This window comes from Carex rostrata, chromosome 21 (assembly GCF_964058835.1).
Source record: "Carex rostrata chromosome 21, lpCarRost1.2, whole genome shotgun sequence".
In the NCBI taxonomy this organism is placed as follows: domain Eukaryota; kingdom Viridiplantae; phylum Streptophyta; class Magnoliopsida; order Poales; family Cyperaceae; genus Carex; species Carex rostrata.
Window position 1 is genome coordinate 315,001 of NC_135938.1, and position 25,258 is coordinate 340,258.

A 25,258-nucleotide genomic window follows, 5' to 3' on the forward strand; every position below is an offset into this window, starting at 1 on the left:
GCGGCGCAGAGGGAATCCCGACCGTTCATTGTATTCCACCCGTTCGAAACTCGAAACTCAACCTTCCAAGTTCCAACGGTCCGAAGAAAAAAATATGAGCAGATACCAATAGACCCGGTGTAACATTTAAAGATTTAAACTATAATCAACACAACACGCCACCTCCAGATATTGGCCTTCTTCAGTTGGAATCATTTAAATTAAATTAATTAACTTAACTTAACTGATAAAAATTTACAACTAAAATTAATTAATATGTTCATTCTTCAGTTTAACATAAAAATAAAAATAAAAATATAAAAGATATTGTAATTCCGTTTCATAATAAATTGTACACCAATTTCAGCCCCCAGTCTCCCATCCCTATAAAATCTAATCTTGGCAAAACCACATCTCTTCTCTTCTCCCCAGGCAAACCCAAACCCTAATTTCTTCTCTTAGCAAGCCAATAACATGGCCAAGAAAAAACCTTCGCTCAAGAAAGAGGCGGCGGCGCCAATGGTGGAGCCAGTCAATGACCACACTACCACCTCCACTGGAAGAGATGCCGCACGTAAGGAGACTATAGAGACCCCCCCGCGGGACCCATCTCCTGACAAGACTGAGAGACTGAAGCAGCTCAACAACATGCTCTTGAAAGAAACCAAGGAGAAGAGAGAGCTGGTAAGTCACCTCCAGTCCCAGATTAAAGAAATGGGTGTCGAATTTTCCTTTGCTTCTGAAGTCGAGCGTGAGATTATGCATGCCATTCTCTCAGCTTTTATCATTAACCTCAGCATAGAAATGAATGAGAAATTAAGGGAAACAGAGGCAGAGAGAAAGAAAGAGGCTGAAAGGGGGAGGTTGTTAGAAGAAAAGGCGGAGTCTTTGAAGGAAGAGATGCAAACTGAAATAAACAAAGGAAGATTGGCCGCAACAGAGAAGGCGGTGATTTTGGGTCATCTTGAAATGAAAGAGAAGGAGGTGGTGGAGATGGGAAAAGTGGTGGGTAAACTGGAGATGGTTATATCTGAAATGAGGATGAGGTTCTTTGAAATTTCTGAGGAGAAGGAGGCGTTAGTGAAAGAGGGCAGAGAAAAAGAAGTACTGGTTTCTAATTTGAGAATTGAGAAGGATGAAGTTGAGACTAATCTTGGTGAATGCAAGAAATTGGTTGAGAAATTGGAAAGCAAGGTTGAAGAAGAGGTTAAAGATAAAGAACTGCAAGTGAGTCTATTGAAAAATGAAAAAGAGGTATTAGAGGGAAAGATTGAAACTCTAGAACAAGAGCACAGTCTAGAAATTACCAGGCGCAATTCACAAATAGAGGTGCTAAACCAGAAAAATTCCGAGAAAGACGGGGAGATCAGGGACCTCAAGGCTACAATCAGTGGCAAGAACGACAAAATTGTGGGGATAGAGAAAGAAATCGACATATTACAACTCGCAATTGCAGAGGCAAACAAGAAACTTGGTTTCTGGTGCTGGATTTATCCAGCTGCCACAACCATTCTAGCTGCCATTTCATTTATCTATGCAGCTAGGGCTAGGTGATTTGAGGTTAACAAGTTTAAAAATTTTGAATTTGAATTTTGATTAGCTACTTAATTTTCATCATGCTATGACCCAAGTTAGTTACAGTTTGGGCTCAAAACTTGGATACATATATATTTGATGTATGGTCATGGATGTCTTTGCTTTTTGCTTTTTTACAAGTCATATATATCTAGGCCCTTTATGGAGCTACTATGTTCATATGTTTCCATGGATGCTACTTAGATTTCAATGAGCTCTGTTTGCTTGAATTATTGACGATACACAGAGTTGGAATCTTGCAACTAGGTTACAATAAATGGTGATATGATATCCCAAAATGGGGCCATTACTCATTCAACTGTATAATGCCCATGATGCCAACAAGTGACCTCTTATAATATAGCATTCAACTGAATATTTGGGATGGAATGCAATTAGTCGGATGCTGATGCTACGGTTTATTTGTTTGTCTAGTGTTTTTTGCACTATGTGGCATTTTTCTACTGATTATAAGTTTATCAAATACTTGATAAGTTGATTTACAAGGACTTTTTCACTATGTGGCATTTTTCTACTGATTATAAGTTTATCAAATACTTGATAAGTTGATTTACAAGGACTTTTTCTACTGATTATAAGTTTATCAAATACTGATTTACAATGTATGATAAAAGACTGATTTACAAGGCCATTACTCTTGTTTATTTTTTCTTGCCTTTTGCATGATTCTGATTACTGAGGATTATGCTGAGGTGATATTGTTGATAACTAGAAAGAGCACATGGCATTATCTTGACAATTCTTATTCCTTTTCAATGCATACGATACGAGAATCTGTATTGTGCATTTGGATTAGTGATTTAAGATAATGATTTTAGTGAAATGAACTTTCGAATGAAGTTAAATTATGGGCCTAATCAGTTAAAATAGAGGTGAAAAGTACATGTATGTAGTTCATCTCTCCTCCAAGTTAAAATAGTCGATCTGATAGATGGATAAGTAATCACAATATATTAGAAATGCACGAGTTAGATGAATTTTGACATATGCTTTTAGAACTAGATTGGATTGGAGGTGGATCCCAAGTTGCAATACGATGTTAACAATGCACTCAATTAAAATTAATTGCTCATAGATTGGCTAATCAAGACCTAATGTGATAGAGAAAACACTTCCCTCTTTATTTATTTATTCAAAGAAATACATCATTCACAGTCACAGTCACAGTCACAGTCACAGTCACAGGTAATGAATTTACTCTATCAGAGGGTCCCATCCCATGTAAGCACAAATTTGGGACAACAGTGAACCTTTTACAATTTTACTATTTAAGTATTTCTAGTTTTGCTATATCATTCCATTTGCTTTCAGTTGATGCCTCTTGCAAAAGGATTCTATCCGATCACACGCTTCCTTCAATAACTCGACAGGCACACCGAAAAAAATCCTCACCCAATTCTTCAGCCCAAGAACAGAACCTGATATTAAAAGATTGATCAGAATAATGTAAATACCAGAGATACTGTACACACTGGAACTAACCCAGGCAGCTAAGACCTAATTGAATACTAAACTGAAAAACAAAACATACATACCAAAATTGAATAATAAAAGTTGACCCAATAAGAAAATTTGTTCAAGCCTGTTTGTTTGAGATAGCAATTTGAAGTACCTGGAATGACCAAAATGGATTCTTCTTTGATCAACTCTGTTGCAAATTCCATGTCATCTCTGATGCCAGATAGAGCCTTTGTATTTAATTCCACCTATCCATTTTGTAAAAGAGGGGATAATATTATGCCATACTGATACTAGCAATGGTGATAGTAGCATATATGGTCTGACACGGTTTATCCTATTTCCATACAATACACTGTCATCTTAGAGTGGTAAACAACTTCAACGATTAACCAAACAAGGTTTTAGTTATATTCTTTCAAATACATTGCTGTATGTATTTGTATTATAACAATATTAAATACTATCAGACAAAAAAATCGTACCATCATAAACATGGAACCTTGAGGTCTCGAAGGGCAATAGAAGGTTTCAATTTTACTAATTCTTTGGTAAACCATATCAGCCGAAGATTCCAGTAGCCGGATCACATTTCTGTGAAATTCTTCATGCGGGTCAGACAATATCCTAGGTACTGCAGCCTATAGTGAAATAACAATGGCCCATTCATTATCAGAGGAAATAACAAATACAATTATAAGGTGAAAATTTTGTGTTCTAAGAATCTAACCTGCACAATTGATGCTGGGCCTGCTGTGACATTCATCAAGGCTTCTGTTGCTGCTCTGATCTTTAACAGTAAAAATACAAGAAATTAGAGGATCATTTTTTTTTTAAACGGGTCAAGTAGATTTTACCAATATGTTCAAGAAGAGTAAAATTAAGTAAATTTCTTCTATGTATCTAGGATTCTAGAACCAGTACCTCTTTTGGGTCATTTGCAGATGTTCGGTAACCAACATGGGATTAAATTTTAAGTATGCCTAAGGAGCCGATGTTCAGTAGAACCGGATTAAGAAAAGTAGCTTCTTTGAAGACTGAGGAGGCAAAGGAGGCTTAATCCAAGTAAAGTGGTGCCTTAAAAATTGGAGCAAAAGGGGCTTAATTAAGTTTGGGAATTCGGACAAAAGGAGCAAAAGTTAATTCTCACTAAGGAGACGTTGTTAGGATGGATTAAGCTTGTAAGTAGTCTAAATGAGGCTTAAGGAGTGCTAAGGAGGGGTTGCCGAACACCCAAAATTTGTGATATATAACATGAGATACCTTTTTAAGAGCTCCATTGGGGTCAGTAAAGGCAAGCCAACCGAGATGCCAGCCTGGCACCATCCAACGCTTAGACAATGCACCAATGGTAATGATAGGTGCCACATGGGCGTAGGAAATCATAGGTACAAATTTGTTGCTGCCAAACACCATATGTCCGTACACCTCATCTGTTATTAGTGGTAGCCCCAGATCTCTTGCTGCTTCAGCAATCTGCAGTAATAACATTCTACTATTCAAAATTTCAGAATATACATTAATGAAAATGAGTTTACTGCAAAGAAATAAGAAAAGAAAATGGATGAAAGATATATACGTTCAAAATTTCAGTTTTTGGACCTTTGAATTAACAAATTAAAAAGAAGATGAACTCTACATAAAACCTGTCCTCTTTGTGGATGTTAATTTACTCTGATATATATTGTACATTAATAATATAAATGAGATGAACTCTACCAAATTTTTAATTGTGATTACTTGGTTTCTGTTGCAGATGACCATACATTATTATTAGTTCTTCATTTAAACAATATCTCTGGTATAATCAGTATTTCTAAAGAGAGTGATTCTATGGCGCTTTACAATGCCCACCTATCTAGTGTGCTTTGATACAACAATCCTTAAATGTGCTTTGATTTCCATCCAGCACGCATCTTGACACAAAACCAAAGCACACTAGATAGGTGTACACTAAATAGAGCCTCACTCTTTTAAAGAAGTAAGTAGTAGCTGTCAAATGCAGACCTGGAGTTGATGTGCTACTGAGTAGACAGCACCGCATGGATTGTTAGGCGTGATGATCACCAAACCAACCGTCTCAGAGTCAGTCAAATGCCGAACCTGGGCCAAATCAACCTCCCAGCCGCGTTGAGGAACTAAGTCATAGTACCGTGGCTCCACACCAAACAATTCACATGCTGCCTCATACGGTGCGAAACCGGGCCGTGGCAGAAGTAGATTGGATTTGCTGTGCTGTCGAGCCAGCACAGCAATGAAAACCTGTATTGCCTGGGTCCCGCCTGACATCATGAATACGTCAGTCTCACGAACGGTGATACCGGGGATGGTTACTCCAATTGAGAGATAGTCAGCTACTGCCCTGTATGAACAAAAGTGAAGCTGTTTTAAGTTAATTTTTACTTCAAACATATTAAGGTAGTTATTGTTATGATTATAGCAAATACAAACCCTCCCTCCGATTCTTTCTCATTTATATCTGAGATTAATATATAATACGATTACTTTTATATTTAATAATTAAGTACCTTATTTTAAAATTTATCTTTTTATTCAGTAAATAATGCACATCTAGCCACCCGTTTGGAACTAATAACAAAACAAACTAGCTACTACATAGCCGGTTAAACCTAATTGATAGAGCTGGATTGACTTCACGCAACACATCAGTCATAAGTTGAGTGTGAACTCTATAAATATGAATTGTAATAAGATAAATCAGATTAAGTGTAAAATCTAAACAAATCAACGTATTATTTTAAATATAAATCCTATAAATATAAAACTAATTTATATAGTGTTATGGCATATTATAATTAATCTTCCTCTGTGATAAAATAAAACTTGTGAACCTTCAATCCTGATCACAAAAATATATTCCTCCAATAAAACCAAACAAATGGGGACCATACACATTTTTAATATATATATATATATATATTGAGTTGGGCTAAAATGAGCTATGACTCATAGCGTGTTGGTGAGCCATGACTCATTTTAGCCATTTTGAAAATTCAAACAACCGATCCGAACCGTTCATCTTGTTTTTCATATTGAAATGTGCTTGGAGTCCAAATTTTACATTTTTTGGAATTGTTTTACTATTTATTAAGCATTTTTGAAAATTGCTGATCCGATGGTCCAGATAATTTTATTGTTCACAACAAAATAATAATTTTCAAAAATGCTTAATAAATAGTAAAAAAATTAAAAAAAATATAAAATTTGGTCTCCAAACACATTTCAATATGAAAATTACATCTAAAGGTTCGGATCGGTCGTTTGGACTTTCAAAATGAATTAAATACGGCGTGAAATACAAACGGTTGGTGAGCCATGGCTCACCCAAGTCAACATCTATATATATTTTATATAATATCCAATGGAACTGTAGTAGCACATCATCTTTTCTTTCTTTCTCTTTCTCTACTACCAGATAAAAAAGATTTTAAGTGAAAGAAACAATGTGTCACATTCAATAGGACATTCTAGAAACATATTCATAATAATTATATATATTTTTAAAAATATTACTAAAAAATAAATTTGACAATCATTATAAACAATAATTTTAAATCTAAAAAAATTGACCTGATCTATATAGTGAATATATTATGTTCATATCATTGATTTATTTGTATTATTAAATTATAGTTAAATTGCATTTAATGACTTGTAAGCTATCTATATGTTTAAGTTTAACAATAAACTACCGACTTGGATTTTTGTGTTTGCTAGTTGCGACCTTATTTGGACTGATTTAGAAAATCTTACTAATAAAATTATCAAATAAATAAATAAAATGTTCAACCTTAATTTGCATGTATTAATTCATCTTAACTGTTATCAATATTCGTTAAACATTTAATCATGCACCATCATTAATTATATCATGATATGATAGTTGTTGACAATGATCCCCTAACTTGTCAATCAGAGAAAATTAACTCTGAAATGTTATTCTAAATTATAATTAATTATTATATTTGGATAATAAGTGACCAAAAAAGATTATTCATCTAATTTAGAACCCCTACTTCATTTCATGGGTGTTCTTGTGGGCTGATTTGATTTTTAGTTTTAGTTGAAAACTTTAAATTGTTGCTATGCCGAATTGCCGATGCAATGATGCATGGCCATTTGTACAGAAACCTGTCGACAAAATGACAGATGAATCCAAGAAGTGACAGAAACCATGTACAGCTGTTAGGCGTCAATGCGTCATGCCAAACAAATAGCGTGAAGAAAACTGTTTTATAAACGTACTATTACTTTCTTTTTCTACTGTTAGGCTGTTAGCCATCGCTCTCAAACTACAAATTAGAGAGGTTAACTTGCACCAAAATTCTTCAACCTTTTTTTTTTTTTTTTGTCTTAATGTAAATAATGCAATTATTTTATTAAAAACAATTGTAGCTTTTTTCACCAAAATTCTTGAGGCCTATATATATATTTTTTGTTTCTCAAAGTAATGCATTTACTTTTATTATAATAATTTATTATTTGACGTCAATTAATCAATTGCGTAGTGTTTTTAAATATGCTTTTTGAAGTGAATTTAAAATAAGACTAAAGAAAAATTTACATGTCATGACCTCAAGGCATTTGAAATAATAACGGCCGGGGTTGCGACACAAATATAACTAATTAAATACATTTAATAAGTACTGGACGACACAAATAAATATATACTTAGAAAGTGGCAGGAGGGAGGGTTGGAGTAATTAAGTATCATATTATTATTATTATTTGGATATATATATATTCCTCAAGAAATATTATTATATTATTTGGATATTCCTATATATATATATCCGATAGATGGATAGACGTAAACAGGTCATTGCAGCATGCAAGGGTAGTCCCTTGAATTGATTAATTAATTAAGAAAATATATATAAGAGATGACTGATGAGGTGTACGTACGTGCATCAAACACAAGCAACATATATCGATATCAAACACATGACAAGTCCGATTTGAATTAATGCAGACTCAGAAGCGCGTTGCAAATTTGGCAGGATTAGAGAGACAGAGAGAGACCTAGCTAGCTAGAAGCAAGCAAGCAAGCACAAATGCACAATTAATCTCTTGTTAAATTAAATTAATAGACAATAAAATAAATTAAGGAATAACAAGGCGTTTCAAAACATATATATGGCCATTAGAATATATATGAATTTTTGTATCACCTAATTAATTAATTAAGGTACGTAACAGAATATTAATTTCTGTTGGGATTAAAGCAAGCTATTTCATGACTGTACAGCTAGCCATGCATGTTCTATTATTAGGCTCACAATCTGATCAACTCGATGGACCACTATAAACATATATAAACATATTATATATACATATATATACAGTGTACGTAATGGAAAATATCTGATTACTAACTAATAAGCCAAAACCCTGATAATTAATTTGCTAAAATTATCTAAAGTACTTCAGTTTAACCTTACTGATTTTCATCTAAAGACATGTTAATAAAACCTAATTTTAGTTTGGATTTGGCCCGTCAACTTGATAATTAAAACAGGAATACACTGGTACAATAGTTCCTATGAACCTCACATATTTAGGTGAACAGAGTTGCTCATGGTGATGAAGATGAACACAAAAAGGAGGTTTAAATGCAATTTGCAAAAGTACATAGGACAAATGTACGACAAAAGCAAACCTCAGATATTTTGAAAGTTATTGGGGTGTTTGTTGTAATTTTGCCTTTACCAGTTGCTTTTTAATTTCCTTTGATGGATCAGTTTTTTGGAGTACATTTTTGTTTTGTTTTTTGTTTTCTTATCAGATGGAAGCTTGTACCAGTACTAGCTCAGTTAGGTACTTGTTAATTAGTTGTTCATTTTCTTTGATTTCAAGCATCGTAATATAATTGATTCTTTCTATTGAATGGCATCTGTGGCATCTGCGGCATATGCCACTTTCTCTTCTAACAAAAAGTAAAACTGTTTAAACATATCAATAGCCATGTAATTTTTGAATTTTGCTTCCTTCAAGTTAAGATCGATCGTTTATATTGCTGAGTGGAGCTGATACCGGCTTTATGGAACTGGTACGGAGTTTTGTACTTTAGGCAGTTAGGATATATATTCTTTTGAACTAATTAATTGTAATCATGTAATGTACTAATTCAGTATTTTTATAATTTCGATTAAAATGTAGTACTTTTACTTTGTTAATTTCCAAAAATAAACACAAATTAGAAATTACTTTTGTTTAATTACTAAGTGTAATTAGACTGTACCGCTATATATATATAAGATCATCTCACATTCACACTCACACTCTTATTTGACCAGACCAACACAATAAAACATTGGCAATAAATTTGGAAACATAATGAAATGAAATGCCATGTTAGAAGTTAAAAAACAAATGCAATATACAACGTACCGGCGAGCAGCGGGACATCCATGGGATGGCGGGTAAGTGTCAAATTGAGCGGAGGCGGCTACAGCTGCAATTGCCTCACTGGCGAACTCATGGCCTTTGCGAAAGCACGGGTATGCAGCGGCATCCCCTACACCCAGAGAGATAAGCTGCTTGCCGGGGTTCGATTTCTTCAAGAGTTGAGCGACCAAGCCTCTTATGGAGATTTTGTTCTCCGATAGAACTGGGTTGCACTTCAATGGCTTGCTCACGGTCACAATATAGTTGGAATCGAATTTTCTTTCCTGTACCTAAAGTATGGAGAATTGTGAGGTTGGATATTTGTGTGTTTGTGTGTTTGTATGAGAGAGAGAGAGAGAGAGAGAGAGAGAGAGAGAGAGAGAGAGATGAGATACCTGGGTTGTGGGTGCCATGGAAGAGAGAGAGAGAGAGAGAGAGAGAGAGAGAGAGGGAAGGAGCTAAAATGAGGACAGTATAATTTTGTATGTTCTTCGTTGCAAGTATCTCCCCTCCCTCCCTCCGCCTTAAAAAGAAAAGAGTTTGTCTCGGTTGGATTTCAAACCAAGAAAAAAGGTAAAGAAATATATATTTTTGTCTTTTGTTGAGGCGCGGTGCATGTACAACATTTGGTAATGAGTACTTTTTTTTTGTCTTGCCAAGTCTTGCCAAGGCCCACGGCCTGCCACATGGACAGCGTACAAGACTTTGTGTAAAAGATCTGGGTTTGTGTGTATGACGTGGCAGCATGCTGTACGTGTACGTGTACGTGGGTCTATGGCTCTTTTCTTCTCCTCGACTCCTTGTCCTTTGTGTAATGTTAAGTGCAAGTGTAACTCACAAAATTGGTGGCTCCCAATTCACCTCTGCTCTCACCCAGATTTAAATCAGTACTGTACATTTTAATGGTTAATTTGGAGCACAAATCTTATAGTTAAGTTACAGGGCCCTCCGAATTTTGAAGATGTATCGGATTGAATGAATTGTGATTTTGAGCGTTTATTATTGGGCTTGGGAGTTGGGCCTGGATTTAGGCCACAACTTGTATTTGTATTTGTATTTGAAGTTCAAGTTCAAGTTCAATACAATTTATTTTGCGTCACAACTCAAAACTCTCGAGGAATATATATAATGTGGAAAACTGGAAGTTAGTAGTTAACAATTAATTTATCCTTGTTTGACTAAGTTAAGTGGATGCTGATGTTAACGCATACTAATCCTAATCTTGACATAGTCATGTCAGTCTCAGTCACCGACTCACGTGGATAATTAATGTCAATATGTACTTATCTATAATTAAGTCACGTGGCAACTTGCATTTCTATGGGAAAGAAAAATGGTTTTATCTATCTATCCAAGATGACGAAAATTACGCTATAATGATTTCGATATATAATATCAAACAACGTAATTAACTAATACTTATTAATGACGAAAATTCATGAGTTTGAATTGAGTTTGGATCCAAATTGGCACACCCCTGTCAGGAAGGAAGGGAATCCCAAGTAAAGTAACTCAAAAATTGAGTTTGGATCTCAACTCTTTTGTTTGATCAGAATACATCTCACCAGGATAACAATACCGGCCAATAAGCATATACCAAAAACAACAAAAGTATTCACAAATGATTCAGCAAGAAAAATTGGTTATATGTACATATATACAGGACTTCTCAAGTCTATCAACAAATAGCTAACAAAGGCCCAGCTGAAAACAACCTTGGCTCTATCAAATTTTCATCTGACTTTCCCTTAACACATTAATTATTCACCTCTGACTCTTTCCTCTTTGTTATGCACAACTTCATATTTGTTGAAATGCTCCCATAAGAAATACCAAAATTTTCAAACATGGAATATAGTTATACCGCACGTACTGATGTTTAACATAGAAATGTTTCTTCTATAAACTCAAAAGTCGAAAGCTATTTGCTCGTGCCTCTTAATGTCGTTCAGATATCTTGTTCCATTGTACTCTTCAGCATCAAATATCTCTTCCGAGAATGTTCTCCGAAACAGTGGCATCTGTTTCATCTTTGTGGGCCCTGTTTCCTCACCAGTTAATATCTTCAGAACCTATCGCAAGTACAAGAGAAGTAGACCTTATTCTCTAATTCATCGCATTTATTCTTTTAGTTAAATATAGTGTACATTTTCTTGAGGGCATTTGTCACTGCTTATTTTAATAACTTGGCCTTAGTTTATTAATTTATTTTCTTAGCATAGCATTTGGACCAATGAAGGTGTGAATCACTTTGTAAAACCTCATCAAGAAACAAAATGATTAAATAACCATAATATAAATTCTGGTGTGGCAACCTCTGTTTAGGGTTTGGATAAGTGTAATACCTGGCTCATGGAGGGTCGTAAGGTGGGTGAATGTTGGATGCACAACTGAGCTGCACAAGTGACATGTCTCACTTGATCCATGTTGTATACACCACCAAGAGATGGATCGATGATATCAGTTATTTGGTCATCGTCTAACAATGGCTTTGCCTTAAAGAAAACAACATCAGCTTAATTATGTGTTTTAATTTAATGATTTGTTGCTACAGTTAGGCCTACAATTTTTTCTTTCCCTTTATTTAAGTGTATTTGTTAAGTTATGCTGCACATTTTCCTAACAACTAGCAATAAGAAATGGCCTTTCTGGAATAATGAAAAATAAGGAAGAGCTCTTTTACAAATAGTGGAAAGAAGCACATACAACTTACCCACAAAACAATACTCTGCTTGGAAGAGAAATCAACAGCTCGACGACCAGAAAGAAGTTCTAAGAGTATAACTCCAAATGCATATATGTCGCTTTTCTCATTAACTATCCCATGCATGCCATACTCGGGTGCTATGTACCTGTGTTGTTAATACTAATTTTAAGCATGTGATAAGGGCAATTTAAAGTTCGAGAAAAGACTCCTATAAAACTAAAAAAATATACTGTTTGATTACACTAAAAAACTAAAGAATATTATATCTGCATCTCAAAACATATTAAACATCACATGTGTTTGTTTTCTTTTTAAATGTACATAATGCGTCCCTTAATATTATCTTTATCTAGAAAGGTGCAAGAAATAAAGGATAAGGATAGTAGAATTGGCAAATGTACCCAAAAGTGCCCTCGAAGATTGGTACTTGGTGATGTGTCAATTTGTCAGGTAGCCACTTGGCAAGCCCAAAATCGCATATCTAAACCAAAATTAAAGTAAAAACATGAAGTTGAACAAAGGAACTGGAAAATAAATAATAGAGAGAAAAAGTTTAACTTCTCAGTTCTCAAATCACTAAACAATTAATCAATCAGGTCACTCAAATACAGGTACATGTCAGCTGGTCCCAATCATTTTTTTTCACTCTTTCAGATAATTATTACTCTACCGCTCTGGAAGTTAGACTTATAGTGTGGGTACCAGTCAGGTCCTGTACTGGTACAAACAAACTGTACTGCTATGGAAGAAAATGTACCTGTGGTTCACCATTCTCTGTAAGAAGAATATTAGCTGCCTTTATATCTCTGTGTATTATCCGTCTTGGGCACCTCTCATGAAGGTACTCTAGACCCTTTGCAGTACCCAAAGCAACTTTGAACCTTGATTCCCAGTTCAATTTATCCTTTGAACCTTTGGTTTTGTAAATTGCAAACAAATTAGTATACACATAGGGGAGTTTTGACAGGGCCTATATTTTAATATGGATAATAGATTAAGTATCAGACAAGTTGAGTCTGACAGTCATTGACATAGCTTCTCTTTGGTTCAATGTAATTATTTATGTATATTTTTCTTAAGGTTAATTCTTGGACTTCCTCAGTGAATATATTTTATTAGAAAGAAATATACATATAAAAGTAATATGTACAAAAAAAGAAAAAATAAATCCAAATTACAGAATGCAGCATTGCAGATTCAACCTGTCTAATTTTTAAATTACAAAATGCTAAACTGATCATTAACACATCACTACCTCTAATTTGATCCTAATTGGTTTTAAATCCATGAATCGAACCTATTATATGCTTCACATGTTTGTGTGTGTATGTGTTGTTGTGGGGGAATCCTGATTGTAACTTTACAATGGTAAAAATTAATACAGACAACCTTGTCAACACTTGAAAGCAATAAATAAAACAGCTTACAGAATTACCATGAAGGATATTTGATAAGCTTCCAAGAGCAGATAGTTCAAGGACAAGATACTCGCCTCCTTCAACACATACTCCCACCAATTTTGCAATATTTGGGTGGTTCATGTGTGACACTATTCCGACCTCGGCTAAGAAATTATTTACTCTTTCGGTTTCTGTACCTTTGTTTAGTCTCTTCACTGCCACTAGCGTACCATTATCCAGCCTGCCCTTGTAAACCTTTGCAAAACCACCCTTCCCTATTACATTATCTATTTATCCAAAAATAGTTTAAAAATAATTAGCTAATTATTGATTGCTTCTTTGAGCTGGCAATAGTTGGCCTGACCCGACCCTGTTAAGACCGCCCTGTTGGACCAGTACTAAAATTTGGGTCAGGTGTTTGACTGGCTGACAGGTCAGGTCAGGCTGGACCCACTAATACTTTGGAGTTTGAACAAGCCTATTGACACTATTTTTTTGGTTAATTAACTCTGATTAGAACATTAGATTATATCAGAAATAACAACTAATTGATTCCCAAACCAATCAACATTAGGCAATGCCAACCAAACTAAGATATTCCTTTCGAACATACTGTATTTGTTTTACTTAGTTATTTCTATTTTATGTGTACAAGTGGTTTGATGAACAATTTGCAAACTTATCAGAGGTTGGGTTGGGCTGGAGCTCTTTTTAAATGCCACGACCAAACCAAAACTGAACTAAGTGTTTAGACAATGGTAGGGGGTGAAAGTCCGGTATTCTATAGATCAAAAGGACAAAGGCCAATGTACATGTAAAAAAACATATAAGAAGATTCTAACTTGTGTATAAAATCCCATATGAAAGAGTATGCGTTAACCACCTACATAGTTCTCTCTCTCTCTCTCTCTCTCTCTGCGTGTGCAACTCTAGTCAGTAGTTAATGGAAAATGACATGCTACCATGACTTTCTTTCCATCTATTCATGGTAAGAAACATACAATAGCAATTGTCAAACATTGTATGGTCATTGGTCAATTGGTACCAACCTCAATACCTTTATTTAAACAGACCTTTTAAAACTAGTGCCTGATAATTAAATTTTGTACCACTGGTTACTTTGTTTATTGTTTTTTTCAAAGCACAGTTACGGAATGGGGTCCGTGGAGGTTACTTATCAAAGTGGTATATTAATGCCCATAACGGGACCATACCAAATTTCCAGAATACGTGTGTTTGTCATCTGCTTCATTTTGACTTGTGCAACAATTTGTGCTATATATTGTATGTAATCTACCATATTGCACTCAGGCAGTACTTATCAGTGTCACATAAGGAATGAAAATAATAAAATAATAAAAAATATACCTTCACTAAAGTCACTTGTAGCCTTCTTCAAGTCATCTAGCGAAAAATTCTCCCAATTGAGAGACAGCTTCCCCTGTAACTGCACTTGTTGCGAGTCAGAATATTGCAACCTCAACCCCATACCCCCTTCTTTCACTAGTTTCTTTCTCCCGGACAACTTCCCAACCCCAAAAGGAGGGAAACTAGAAAACCGCTTCACACTCGGATTTTTGTGCCGCCACATATGCACCAGTCCCTTCCACAATGAGCCATGTGGCACGCTGTTGCCAAGATGGCACTGGGTATGGGTCTCAGAGCATGAAGAGGTTGAGCTAGTAGAGACACTCTCATAATCTGTGCTGCGAGGAATATCATCTGGAGACAAGACTGTCTGTACCAGGGAAGATGGTAAAGGATGCAGTGGTGGTTTGTGGGGCTTACTTGCATGATTAGATCTTCCTGGTTTTGTTGTTGTTAGATCTGCATTGCAAGTGTATTATTAAATTTTCCTAGATTATATATTTATACAAATTAAGTCAGGAATTTCACGCTAGCCAATATATGCTGACTTCAAGCCAAGAAGTGTTTGCAATTTAGTACAAAAGACAGACACTTTTTGCGAGGATAAAAAGTGACTTTTCGTGACGGAGTACCGTCATAAACGTGCTTTTTCTATTTGCGACGGTACTTTTTGTGACGGAGTCCCGTCATAAATGCGTTTTTTCTCTCGCGAAAAGTGCCTACTTTGTTGTTGATATATGACACATGTAGTTTGACTGGTGCCCAGTCAACACAGTGTAGACCCGATGCCATTTCAGATGAACCAATCAAGGAGCTCTATGATCTGCGTAGGCTGTAGTCCCAAGAAATAAAAAATGTACCACACCAAGTATTAATACACATAACCTGTACCAACTAGCTGGTATAAGACCGTATCTGGTATGTTAAATACTGATCTAATACAGGTAATACTTCTGACCGTTAAATTATTTGAATCTGTAATTTTGATGATCAGCTATTACCGAGGAGAAAAAAATTTATCATAATGGTCACCATAACACAGTACCGTACTACTTCCAAGTGTCATAGTCTCATTTAAACCACACTAATCCAAGTTTCCCGATTATAACCAAAACAGGTTCATGCTAATGTAGAGAATTTCATCTGATTGGCACATCCAAAACAAATTCTCAACTCTTGTTATCCTTAAGCAATCACACATATATTCTATGTGTCATTTACTGCAAAAATGCAGAGCAACACATTTCATCGAACATGTGCAGTGGTTCCCTCTTATATTAGCATCTGGTGAATTTAAAGTGCTTGCATGCTTATCAATTGGAATCACTGAAAGGGAAATTAACACAGCATGTTAACTGGAGGATTCCAGTTCAGATGCATCAGTTCAACCCAAATGCAATGCTGGCATACCTGCAATGTGGGCCCCGCAGTACAGCCCCATGAGTTGTGCAAGAAATTTCATAATTGAGGAACCATATTTGTAAGAACTGTAACCAGAGAGAGAGAGAGAGAGAGAGAGAGAGACCTTCAAATGAGGTAGAAGTGGAGAACAGAGCAGATGATATCCTTGAAAAATCTGAGAAATGTCTCCTGATACACAATCGTATGAAGACTCAAAATCAGAAATGTCTCCTAATTGGGAAGTGAGGGGAAGAAGGAAATAAAAAAGAAATGCATGGAGGCGTATGTAACGTACCTATGACGGGTGAAGATAGTCGCCTCTCTCAGCTTATCTTCCATTGCGGCGACAACAGAAGAGAAAAAGCTAAGAGGCGATTCTATTAAAGTTCGTTTCGGGGGTCGATAGAGAAATGGTTTTAGTGAAACATTAAAGAGGATTCTTTCAAAAATAAAAAACAAAAAACAAGCAAAGGAGAGAGAGAGAGAGAGAGAGAGTGTGAGAGGTAGTGCGTCGTTCGCGCGATGTTGCCGCTCCGTCTCTTGACAGATCAAACTGTTTTTTTATCTCCATTCATCAATACTGGACGCATCCGTTTATATGCGGACCCCACCAGCCGCCACAAACTAAGTGCTTACCGATCTTAAATTGAGAGATCCAGTGTTTTCTTAAACGGAAGAACAAAATCGAAAATGGCGCACATTTGACAATGGGATAGCACCTTTTGTTTTTTGTTTTTTGTTTTTGATTGAAACGGGTTTGCTTAATTAGCTTAGGATTTCTTATCCATCTCCCGCGCAAGAAGCATCACGCTCATACGAAGCATGCATCCCTCTATTCAAGTAAAGTGTACGGACACTTTACATGCTAATTAATTGTGGAAGTACATTCAGTCTTTTCAAAATTTTAGGTAAATTCGTGGTATGTCACTTTTTTTTTAGCCAATCTAACCCTTAACTAGCTACTTTAATTTGTTTCTGTATAGTTATTGAATTTTTTATTTATTTATCTCAATCAAATCATTCTATTATTATTTTCATCTAAAATACTAACATAATATAAAGTTATATGGAGATGAGTGACCATATATCATTTTAGTATTTTAGACGAAATTAGTAACATCATCACTTAATTGAACAAATAAAAACTTTAATAATTAGATGAACAAATCAAACTTGAGTAATCAATTTATAACAAACTAAAAGACAAAGTTGAGTGATCACCTACAAAATATAAATCTAAGGGTAATAAAAAAGCTCGCTCAAACTCGCTTGTGGTTCGTTAATTCGATTTTGATTCAGTTCAAAAATGAGCAAGCCACAAGTCACTTTTAGCTCGAATTTTAATATTGGCTTGTTTATTTTGAAAACAAGCGAGCCACGATCTACGTCTAGCTCGGCTCGTTGTCAGTCATATGGCAAAAAAACACGTTGCCTGTTCAAGCTCGCTTATTTTTGGTTCAGTTCGAAAATGAGCGAATCACGAGCCACTTTTTTTTAACTCGAACTGTAATATTGGTTTGCTTATTTTGAAAATAAGTGAACCACGACCTATATCTGTCTCAACTCTTTGCCAATCGGGTGGAAAAAAAGCACGTGGCTTGTTCAAACTTGCTTGTTTCTGGCTCGATCCGAAAACAAGCGGTTTATAAAGCACCTTTTTAGCTCGAATTTTCATATTGGCTCGCTCTTTTGAAAACAGCCAAGGTACAAACTACCGCAATTTTTATTCATAGAAAAAAGAAAAATAAAAAAGATTAAAAACGAGAATGGTTGCAGGGAAATTTTAAAAACAGAAAGGCAGGATCGGTCCATGGAGTCCCACAGGGACGTCATGCCAAACTTCAGTTCTACGGGAAAAAAAAAACAATTAATATGGGACACCATGGGCTTATGGCATCCCACTTTTTATTTTTATTTTTTATTTTTGTTGGTTGGGATAGCTTATGGCGTCCCACTATATATATATATATATATATATAGGACTTGGCTACGGTGCTATGGGTTGCATAGAGGCCTCCCATGCTATGGCTCAATATTCGACTTTTCAAAATCCTAACGGTAGATCCGAACCGTTCATCTTGTTCTCCATATTAATATTTGTTTGAAGATCAAATTTTACATTTTTTGGAAATGTTTTACTATTTTTTTAGATTTATTGAAAATCGCTGTTTTTCAGACAAATCTGGACCATAAAAAACAGCGATATTCAATAAATCTAAAAAAATAGTAAAAAATTTCCAAAAAATGTAAAATTTGGTCTCCAAACACATATTAATATGGAGAACAAGATGAACGGTTCGGATCGACCATTAGAATTTTGAAAACTCGAATATTGAGCCGTAGCACGGGAGGCCTCTATGCAACCCATAGCATATTAGCCAAATCCATATATAGGACTTGGCTACGGTGCTATGGGTTGCATAGAGGCCTCCCATGCTATGGCTCAATATTCGACTTTTCAAAATCCTAACGGTAGATCCGAACCGTTCATCTTGTTCTCCATATTAATATTTGTTTGAAGATCAAATTTTACATTTTTTGGAAATGTTTTACTATTTTTTTAGATTTATTGAAAATCGCTGTTTTTCAGACAAATCTGGACCATAAAAAACAGCGATATTCAATAAATCTAAAAAAATAGTAAAAAATTTCCAAAAAATGTAAAATTTGGTCTCCAAACACATATTAATATGGAGAACAAGATGAACGGTTCGGATCGACCATTAGAATTTTGAAAACTCGAATATTGAGCCGTAGCACGGGAGGCCTCTATGCAACCCATAGCATATTAGCCAAATCCATATATAGGACTTGGCTACGGTGCTATGGGTTGCATAGAGGCCTCCCATGCTATGGCTCAATATTCGACTTTTCAAAATCCTAATGGTAGATCCGAACCGTTCATCTTGTTCTCCATATTAATATTTGTTTGAAGATCAAATTTTACATTTTTTGGAAATGTTTTACTATTTTTTTAGATTTATTGAAAATCGCTGTTTTTCAGACAAATCTGGACCATAAAAAACAGCGATATTCAATAAATCTAAAAAAATAGTAAAAAATTTCCAAAAAATGTAAAATTTGGTCTCCAAACACATATTAATATGGAGAACAAGATGAACGGTTCGGATCGACCATTAGAATTTTGAAAACTCGAATATTGAGCCGTAGCACGGGAGGCCTCTATGCAACCCATAGCATATTAGCCAAATCCATATATATATATATATATATATATATGAGGAGTACGGCTAACGCGCTTCCTCTAGCATATGGGCCGAAATGCTTCTGGTGAAAAGTTGAAATTTCAAAATCCAAAAAGTCGATCTGAACCGTTCATCTTCTTCTCCATATTAATATCTGCTTGGAGACCAAATTTTACATTTTTCTGAAATTTTTTACTATTTATTAAGCCATTTTGAAAATAGCTGATCCAACGATAGCTTCTGATTTTTACTGTTTGGTAAGCCACCGTTGGATCAGTGATTTTCAAAATGGCTTAATAAATAGTAAAAAATTTCAGAAAAATGTAAAATTTGGTCTCCAAGCAGATATTAATATGGAGAAGAAGATGAACGGTTCAGATCGACTTTTTGGATTTTGAAATTTCAACTTTTCATCAGAAGCATTTCGGCCCATATGCTAGAGGAAGCGCGTTAGCCGTACTCTATATATGAGATGGGCTACGGTGAGTTGCGAAGTAAAGCTACTATTTTACTTCACACTCATATTTTGCGATTTGAAAATTTAAACGACCGATCTGAACCGCTCAACATGATCTCTATATTGAAGTGTGCTTGGAGACCAAATTTTACATTTTTTTGGAATTTGTTTACTATTTATTAAGCAATTTTGAAAATCGCTGATCCGATGGTCCAGAAATATTTACTGCTTTTACTGTTCACAGTAAAACAGCAGTTTTCAAAATTGCTTAATAAATAGTAAACAAATTCAAAAAAATATAAAATTTGGTCTCCAAGCACATTTCAATATGGAGATCACATATAACGGTTCAGATCGGTCGTATGGACTTTCAAAATGAAAATACGGCGTGAAGTAGAAACGCGTTTTACTTTGCAACTCACCGTAGCTCATATATATATATATATATATATATATATATATATTTTAAGATTTGGAGAGGGATATGCCACGACGTCCCACTATAATTTTTTATTTTAAAGATTTGGAGAGAGATATGCCATGGCGTTCCACTATAATATATAAATATCTTTTTTTTTTTTTTTTTTTCAGAGTTGAGGTTTGGCATGGCCTCCCGCAGGGATGCCATGGACCGTTCCTGCCTTCCTGTTTTTAAAATTTTCCCGCAACCATTCTCATTTTTAATAATTTTAATTTTGTTTTTCCTATAAATAAAAATTGCGGTACAAACTACGTCTAGCTCGGCTTCGGTCGTTGCTAGGCCTTTTTAAATCCTTTGAAAATTATTACATTTTATTAATTGCTTAAGAAAAAAAGTTAACTAAAGACAGGCAGGATTTTTTTTTTTTTTGGACATCCAGAAATAATTGATCATTTTTTTTTTCATGTTTCGCAGCATCTTTAATGGATTTCAATTACAAAGTCAAACAGTATATTTTGTTGGACAAGAGGTGCCTAATTAAAAGCATTATTATATAATTTTGTTGCAATAATAAAACCCCTGCTCATATGTTTGTTCAAAAATATACATCATCTTATGAAAACATCAATGAGAATGTCTGATACCTTTCATATCTTACTGATTAAGAAAATGATATATATTAATGTCTGATACAATTAAAAAATGTGCAACATAGCAATAATATCTGAACTTGTATATATATTTTTTTTTGTGTGTGTGATATATTTTGAAATATAAATAAGAAGGTTGGTTGTAAGTATCTGTCATGTTTTGTATGCTTCTGTATAATTGTATACGCGTGCTTAATTAAATAGATATCATTTCGCTAGCTAGGATCGACTAAAATTAAATTATATATATATGTGGAATGCATATATATATATATATATATATATATAGGATTACAAGAGTATATGGACCCCATAAATCATGAATCATGACAGAAGTTTTGCCTTCTTTTGTGTGTAGCTAGGTTACGGAGTATGATCACAATTAAAGCTGATGCATGTGTTTAGTTTTGGAATTATGCTATATATATTGCTATGGGAATTGCTCACAATCAAGGTACATCGATCTACATTATTGATGAACTCGATCCTGTTTATAATTTCTGTTCCATGATGCAATCCTTAACTTCGCGCGCAATACCTATATATTAATAACATTTTCTTGTTTATAGTTTCTATCGACATACTTGATGCCTAAAAAAAATATGAAGTTGAATTTAGATTAGTGAGCCTTCTTTATATGGGGTGATGATATTAACAATTTTTATTTTTTTAATAACACAACATTATTTAAATTCTTTACTATATAGATAATTTTACTCTTCATTAAATATTTCCTTCAAAAATTAATTCTCTCTCATATCTTATCATAAACTCCCTTTTCTTCAAAAAAATATTAATATGTTTATAGACTATTGTATGATTTTCTTTCCTAAAAAGTTAAATTTATAAAATTAGTAAGTAGTTTGTTATTTTCATTATTTGCTTTTGTCACATCTTAAGATTTTAAAAAGTACAACAATGAAAGATTTAATTATATTATAAAAATCTAGCCACATTGTATATATCGATTTATATTATCTAGTTCCACGATTTATATTATCCAGTTCCACAAATTTTATTGACAATTTATTTAAAATCCGAGTAACATTGTTTCAAACTTGATTTATTTTATTTATTTATTTATCTAACTATTCAAATTTTCTGAAAACCTACTCCAACAATTTTAAGCATATTCCGGATAGTATTTGCATGATCTATCATTATGATTGTCTGATTTAAATTCAGTAATTATATTAATGAAATTATTATCAATAAGAAATTGCATTCGATTATTATTTATAGGTAATTAAATTACAATCGGAGGTATAAGATAATAGAAATTTGAAAAATAAACAAGATGATTATAAGTTTATGTATTTGTTCAGCTATTATATATTATAAAATTGAAATCATAATTTAAAATTACGAGGAACTAATTTAGTATTTTTTTTATACGAGGAGGCTTTGCTATGATATTAACTTAATTGTTAAATATTCTGTTATATAGTTTCATTAATCAAGAGATATCATTATTAATTTGAAATTATTTTTTTGATTTTATTCGTTGTAATATATATATATAAGTATGTCCAGTGTTTATATATTTGTATGTATAGGAATTATATCAAAGGTATGTTACTCCGATACTTTTGTACGGGCTCCGTATCTGTATTGGATACTGATACGCGTCAGATACAGCTCTGATGTGTCCGATACCTAGTTCAATGACATCGGATTCTAATAAAGAAAAAGATAGTTAAAAATAACAAGTTTAGCAATTATAACTGAACTATTATAATCATTATACATAGTTAAAAATAACTTATTTGTTTCATGATTTTCAATGACATCGGATTCTAATAAAGAAAAAGATATTAAATTTGAGGATCTTCAAGCTTAGAACTTGATTAAATTGAGAAATCAAATATTAATGTAGGCAATTATGAAAATCAAATTACTAAAAAATAATCACAACATTTATCACAGTATGGAAAGATATGATAATTGAAAAGATATTTAAATAGAGTTATATCTGTGTATATATATATAGAGAGAGAGAGAGAGTGGCTATGTGGAAGCAGCGTAATGCAAGAATATTTTCAGATGAACGAATGCAGCCACAAATGCTAGTAGATAGAATTTGGCATGAATCTGTCTTATCGTTGCAACACTGCTGATGGCCACCTCAAGGGCTGTAGCAACAAGAGTTGTTTTCTCATTTTATGTTTTAGGTTGCATTTTGATGTTTTTCTCTTATTGTAATAGTACGATTTAAAAGGATAATATGAATGCTGGAATGCAGTGGATGTAAATGCATCACATAGTGGGATGCTGTAATCTGTAAGTCCTTTATATTAATAATATACACTCCTTGGCAGCCGCTGTCAAGTTTTTCAAAAAAAAAAAGAGAGAGTGTGACTAATATCAAAACGTTTGCACCACGCCTTCCGTGCAATCAAGTCATTTTTTAATTTTTAAAGTCCAAATGATCGATCCGAACCGTTAGATATGTTCTCCATATTAAAATGTGCTTGGAGACCAAATTTTACATTTTTAATTTTTTTTTTACTATTTATTAAGCCACTTTGAAAATCGCTGATCTAACGATAGCTTCTGATTTTACTGTTTGGTTAAGCCACCGTTGGATCAACGATTTTTAAAGTGGCTTATTAAATAGTAAAAAAATTTCAAAAAATGTAATTTCGATGTTTAGAGAGGGAAGTACATAATTTTGATGTTTTTGAGGGGTATATGTGAAATTCTCTCAAAAAAGTATGTAGCATGTTTAAAAGAAATGTTCAGCATGCTAAATGATCGGTGGTGTGAACAAATGCTTTATTTTTCTTATTAACGACACACACAAGCATATGCCTAAAATGCCATTGTATATGTGTCACAGGTAGAAACCATATGCCCACAAAAACTTACCAATTAGAAGATTGACATTTTATGTTAACCGTATTGCATAATTTTATTTTTTAATAAAGAATAAAATGAATACTTTATGATTTTAAATGCATTTCAAATGCAAGAAATTGATTAAATTTGTGAGTTTTTAAAATTTAGAAAGGTAATACAATATTATGATTTTTTAGAGGTGGAAGTAGCGTAATTTCAGATTTTTTAAAGGGTATGCATAAAATTCCTCCTAAAATATTCAGGGTTGTGACTTTATGACAGTGCCAATTACTATTTTGGCTGTTGAAAGTGATGTTGAGGCTCATTGCAACTTGCAAGGGTTGAAATATCGACCATTAAAAATTCCATGTATATATGTTTAGCATGACTTTAAAAAAACGGGTAGCAGTAGTAGACTAGTTGGTTGCTGTTGTTGTTTTCCAGGGGAAGCGAAGGTGTCACATCTAAGCGACCAAGTCTTAATTTGATTTGAGAACAAAATGGAAGATAAAGCAATTCCACCTACTTTGGCAATTGGCACTTAGCCTTTCGATTATATTTTACATAAAAAAGTTATTGAAAGGTACTTTTGCTTTTGAAAAATGGATTGTGATGAATCATTTTATCTTAATGTACTCAATCACTTTAGATACTTATTATTTGAACTTTAACACACATTGGGACTGGCCGATAATTAATGATGTATTAAGCATCTTTAGTGCTTAATCCATATCCTTAATTGAGTCCCCATCTAAGTGCTACTGTAGCAGTAGTGGGTTGGTTTGTATCAAATTGCTTGTCCAGAGAGGGTCACTATTCACTATTTTAAAGCTAACACTGTCATCACTTCAATCGCTCGATCAATTGTGTCATTAGCATTATAAGAATGGAGTGAGGGCGATTTCATGGATATCAGATTAAATATCCGCATGAAGTTGACTGCGTGAATATTAATGTGAATTAAATAGTCACTCCTAGTTTCATTACGTCACGGCACAACACGGAATGGCACGGCACGTGTGCCGATTACATGACGTGACTCGCGTGCCGTGTGATGTGACTGTCCTCCACTATCTTAGTTATGTCACGTCACATCACATAAATTAATCCGGTCACGTCAAGTCACGTCACGTGATTGTTCTCCACTATTTTAGTCACGTAATGTCAAAATAAATTATAGTTACATGCTGTGACGTGATCAAGTCACATCACATTATATTATATTTTTTCTTCACTAGTTCTGATCTAACATTAGACTTGATTTGGTCCAATGTCCACAGCACCGCCCCCGATTCCTACAAAAATAGCCATATTTTGTGAAGATTTCAAGCAAAGTAGTGTATATAATTTTGAAAGATGCTTCTGAATT

The 25,258-nt window shown here is 34.1% G+C and overlaps 3 protein-coding genes across 3 annotated transcripts; 1 reads left to right on the forward strand and 2 right to left on the reverse strand.

Annotated features, from left to right (window-relative positions):
- Window positions 1-402: 402 nt before the first annotated feature.
- Window positions 403-1,784, forward strand: LOC144573293 (uncharacterized). Its single transcript, XM_078323036.1, has one exon. The coding sequence runs from the start codon at window positions 454-456 to the stop codon at window positions 1,531-1,533; it is 1,080 nt and encodes a 359-aa protein (XP_078179162.1). The 5' UTR covers window positions 403-453; the 3' UTR covers window positions 1,534-1,784.
- Window positions 1,785-2,672: 888 nt separating this feature from the next.
- On the reverse strand, window positions 2,673-10,039 carry LOC144573237 (nicotianamine aminotransferase 1-like). Its single transcript, XM_078322961.1, has 8 exons — window positions 9,837-10,039; window positions 9,445-9,731; window positions 5,041-5,395; window positions 4,297-4,509; window positions 3,764-3,823; window positions 3,519-3,674; window positions 3,188-3,281; window positions 2,673-2,993 (listed from the first exon to the last, which is right to left on the reverse strand). Exons 1-8 carry the CDS (start codon window positions 9,852-9,854, stop codon window positions 2,863-2,865), a joined length of 1,314 nt encoding a protein of 437 aa, XP_078179087.1. The 5' UTR covers window positions 9,855-10,039; the 3' UTR covers window positions 2,673-2,862.
- A 1,017-nt stretch (window positions 10,040-11,056) lies between these two features.
- LOC144573535 (receptor-like cytosolic serine/threonine-protein kinase RBK2) lies at window positions 11,057-16,750 on the reverse strand. The gene is made up of 9 exons (XM_078323321.1): window positions 16,613-16,750; window positions 16,442-16,506; window positions 14,917-15,375; window positions 13,584-13,835; window positions 12,906-13,060; window positions 12,550-12,629; window positions 12,155-12,293; window positions 11,787-11,936; window positions 11,057-11,513 (listed from the first exon to the last, which is right to left on the reverse strand). The coding sequence occupies exons 1-9, from the start codon at window positions 16,654-16,656 to the stop codon at window positions 11,349-11,351; spliced, it is 1,509 nt and encodes a 502-aa protein (XP_078179447.1). The 5' UTR covers window positions 16,657-16,750; the 3' UTR covers window positions 11,057-11,348.
- Between the last annotated feature and the right edge of the window lie 8,508 nt (window positions 16,751-25,258).

Coding starts and splice junctions, on each gene's coding strand:
- LOC144573293 (XM_078323036.1), top strand. CDS start 454: ATGGCCAAGAAAAAACCTTCGCTCAAGAAAGAGGCGGCGGCGCCAATG.
- LOC144573237 (XM_078322961.1), bottom strand. Junction 4,510..5,040: donor CAGTAGCACATCAACTCCAG/GTCTGCATTTGA, acceptor TTATTACTGCAG/ATTGCTGAAGCAGCAAGAGA. Junction 3,824..4,296: donor CCAATGGAGCTCTTAAAAAG/GTATCTCATGTT, acceptor TTACTGTTAAAG/ATCAGAGCAGCAACAGAAGC.
- LOC144573535 (XM_078323321.1), bottom strand. CDS start 16,656: ATGGAAGATAAGCTGAGAGAGGCGACTATCTTCACCCGTCATAG. Junction 13,061..13,583: donor CTTATCAAATATCCTTCATG/GTAATTCTGTAA, acceptor ACAAAACCAAAG/GTTCAAAGGATAAATTGAAC. Junction 11,514..11,786: donor TACGACCCTCCATGAGCCAG/GTATTACACTTA, acceptor TACTTGCGATAG/GTTCTGAAGATATTAACTGG.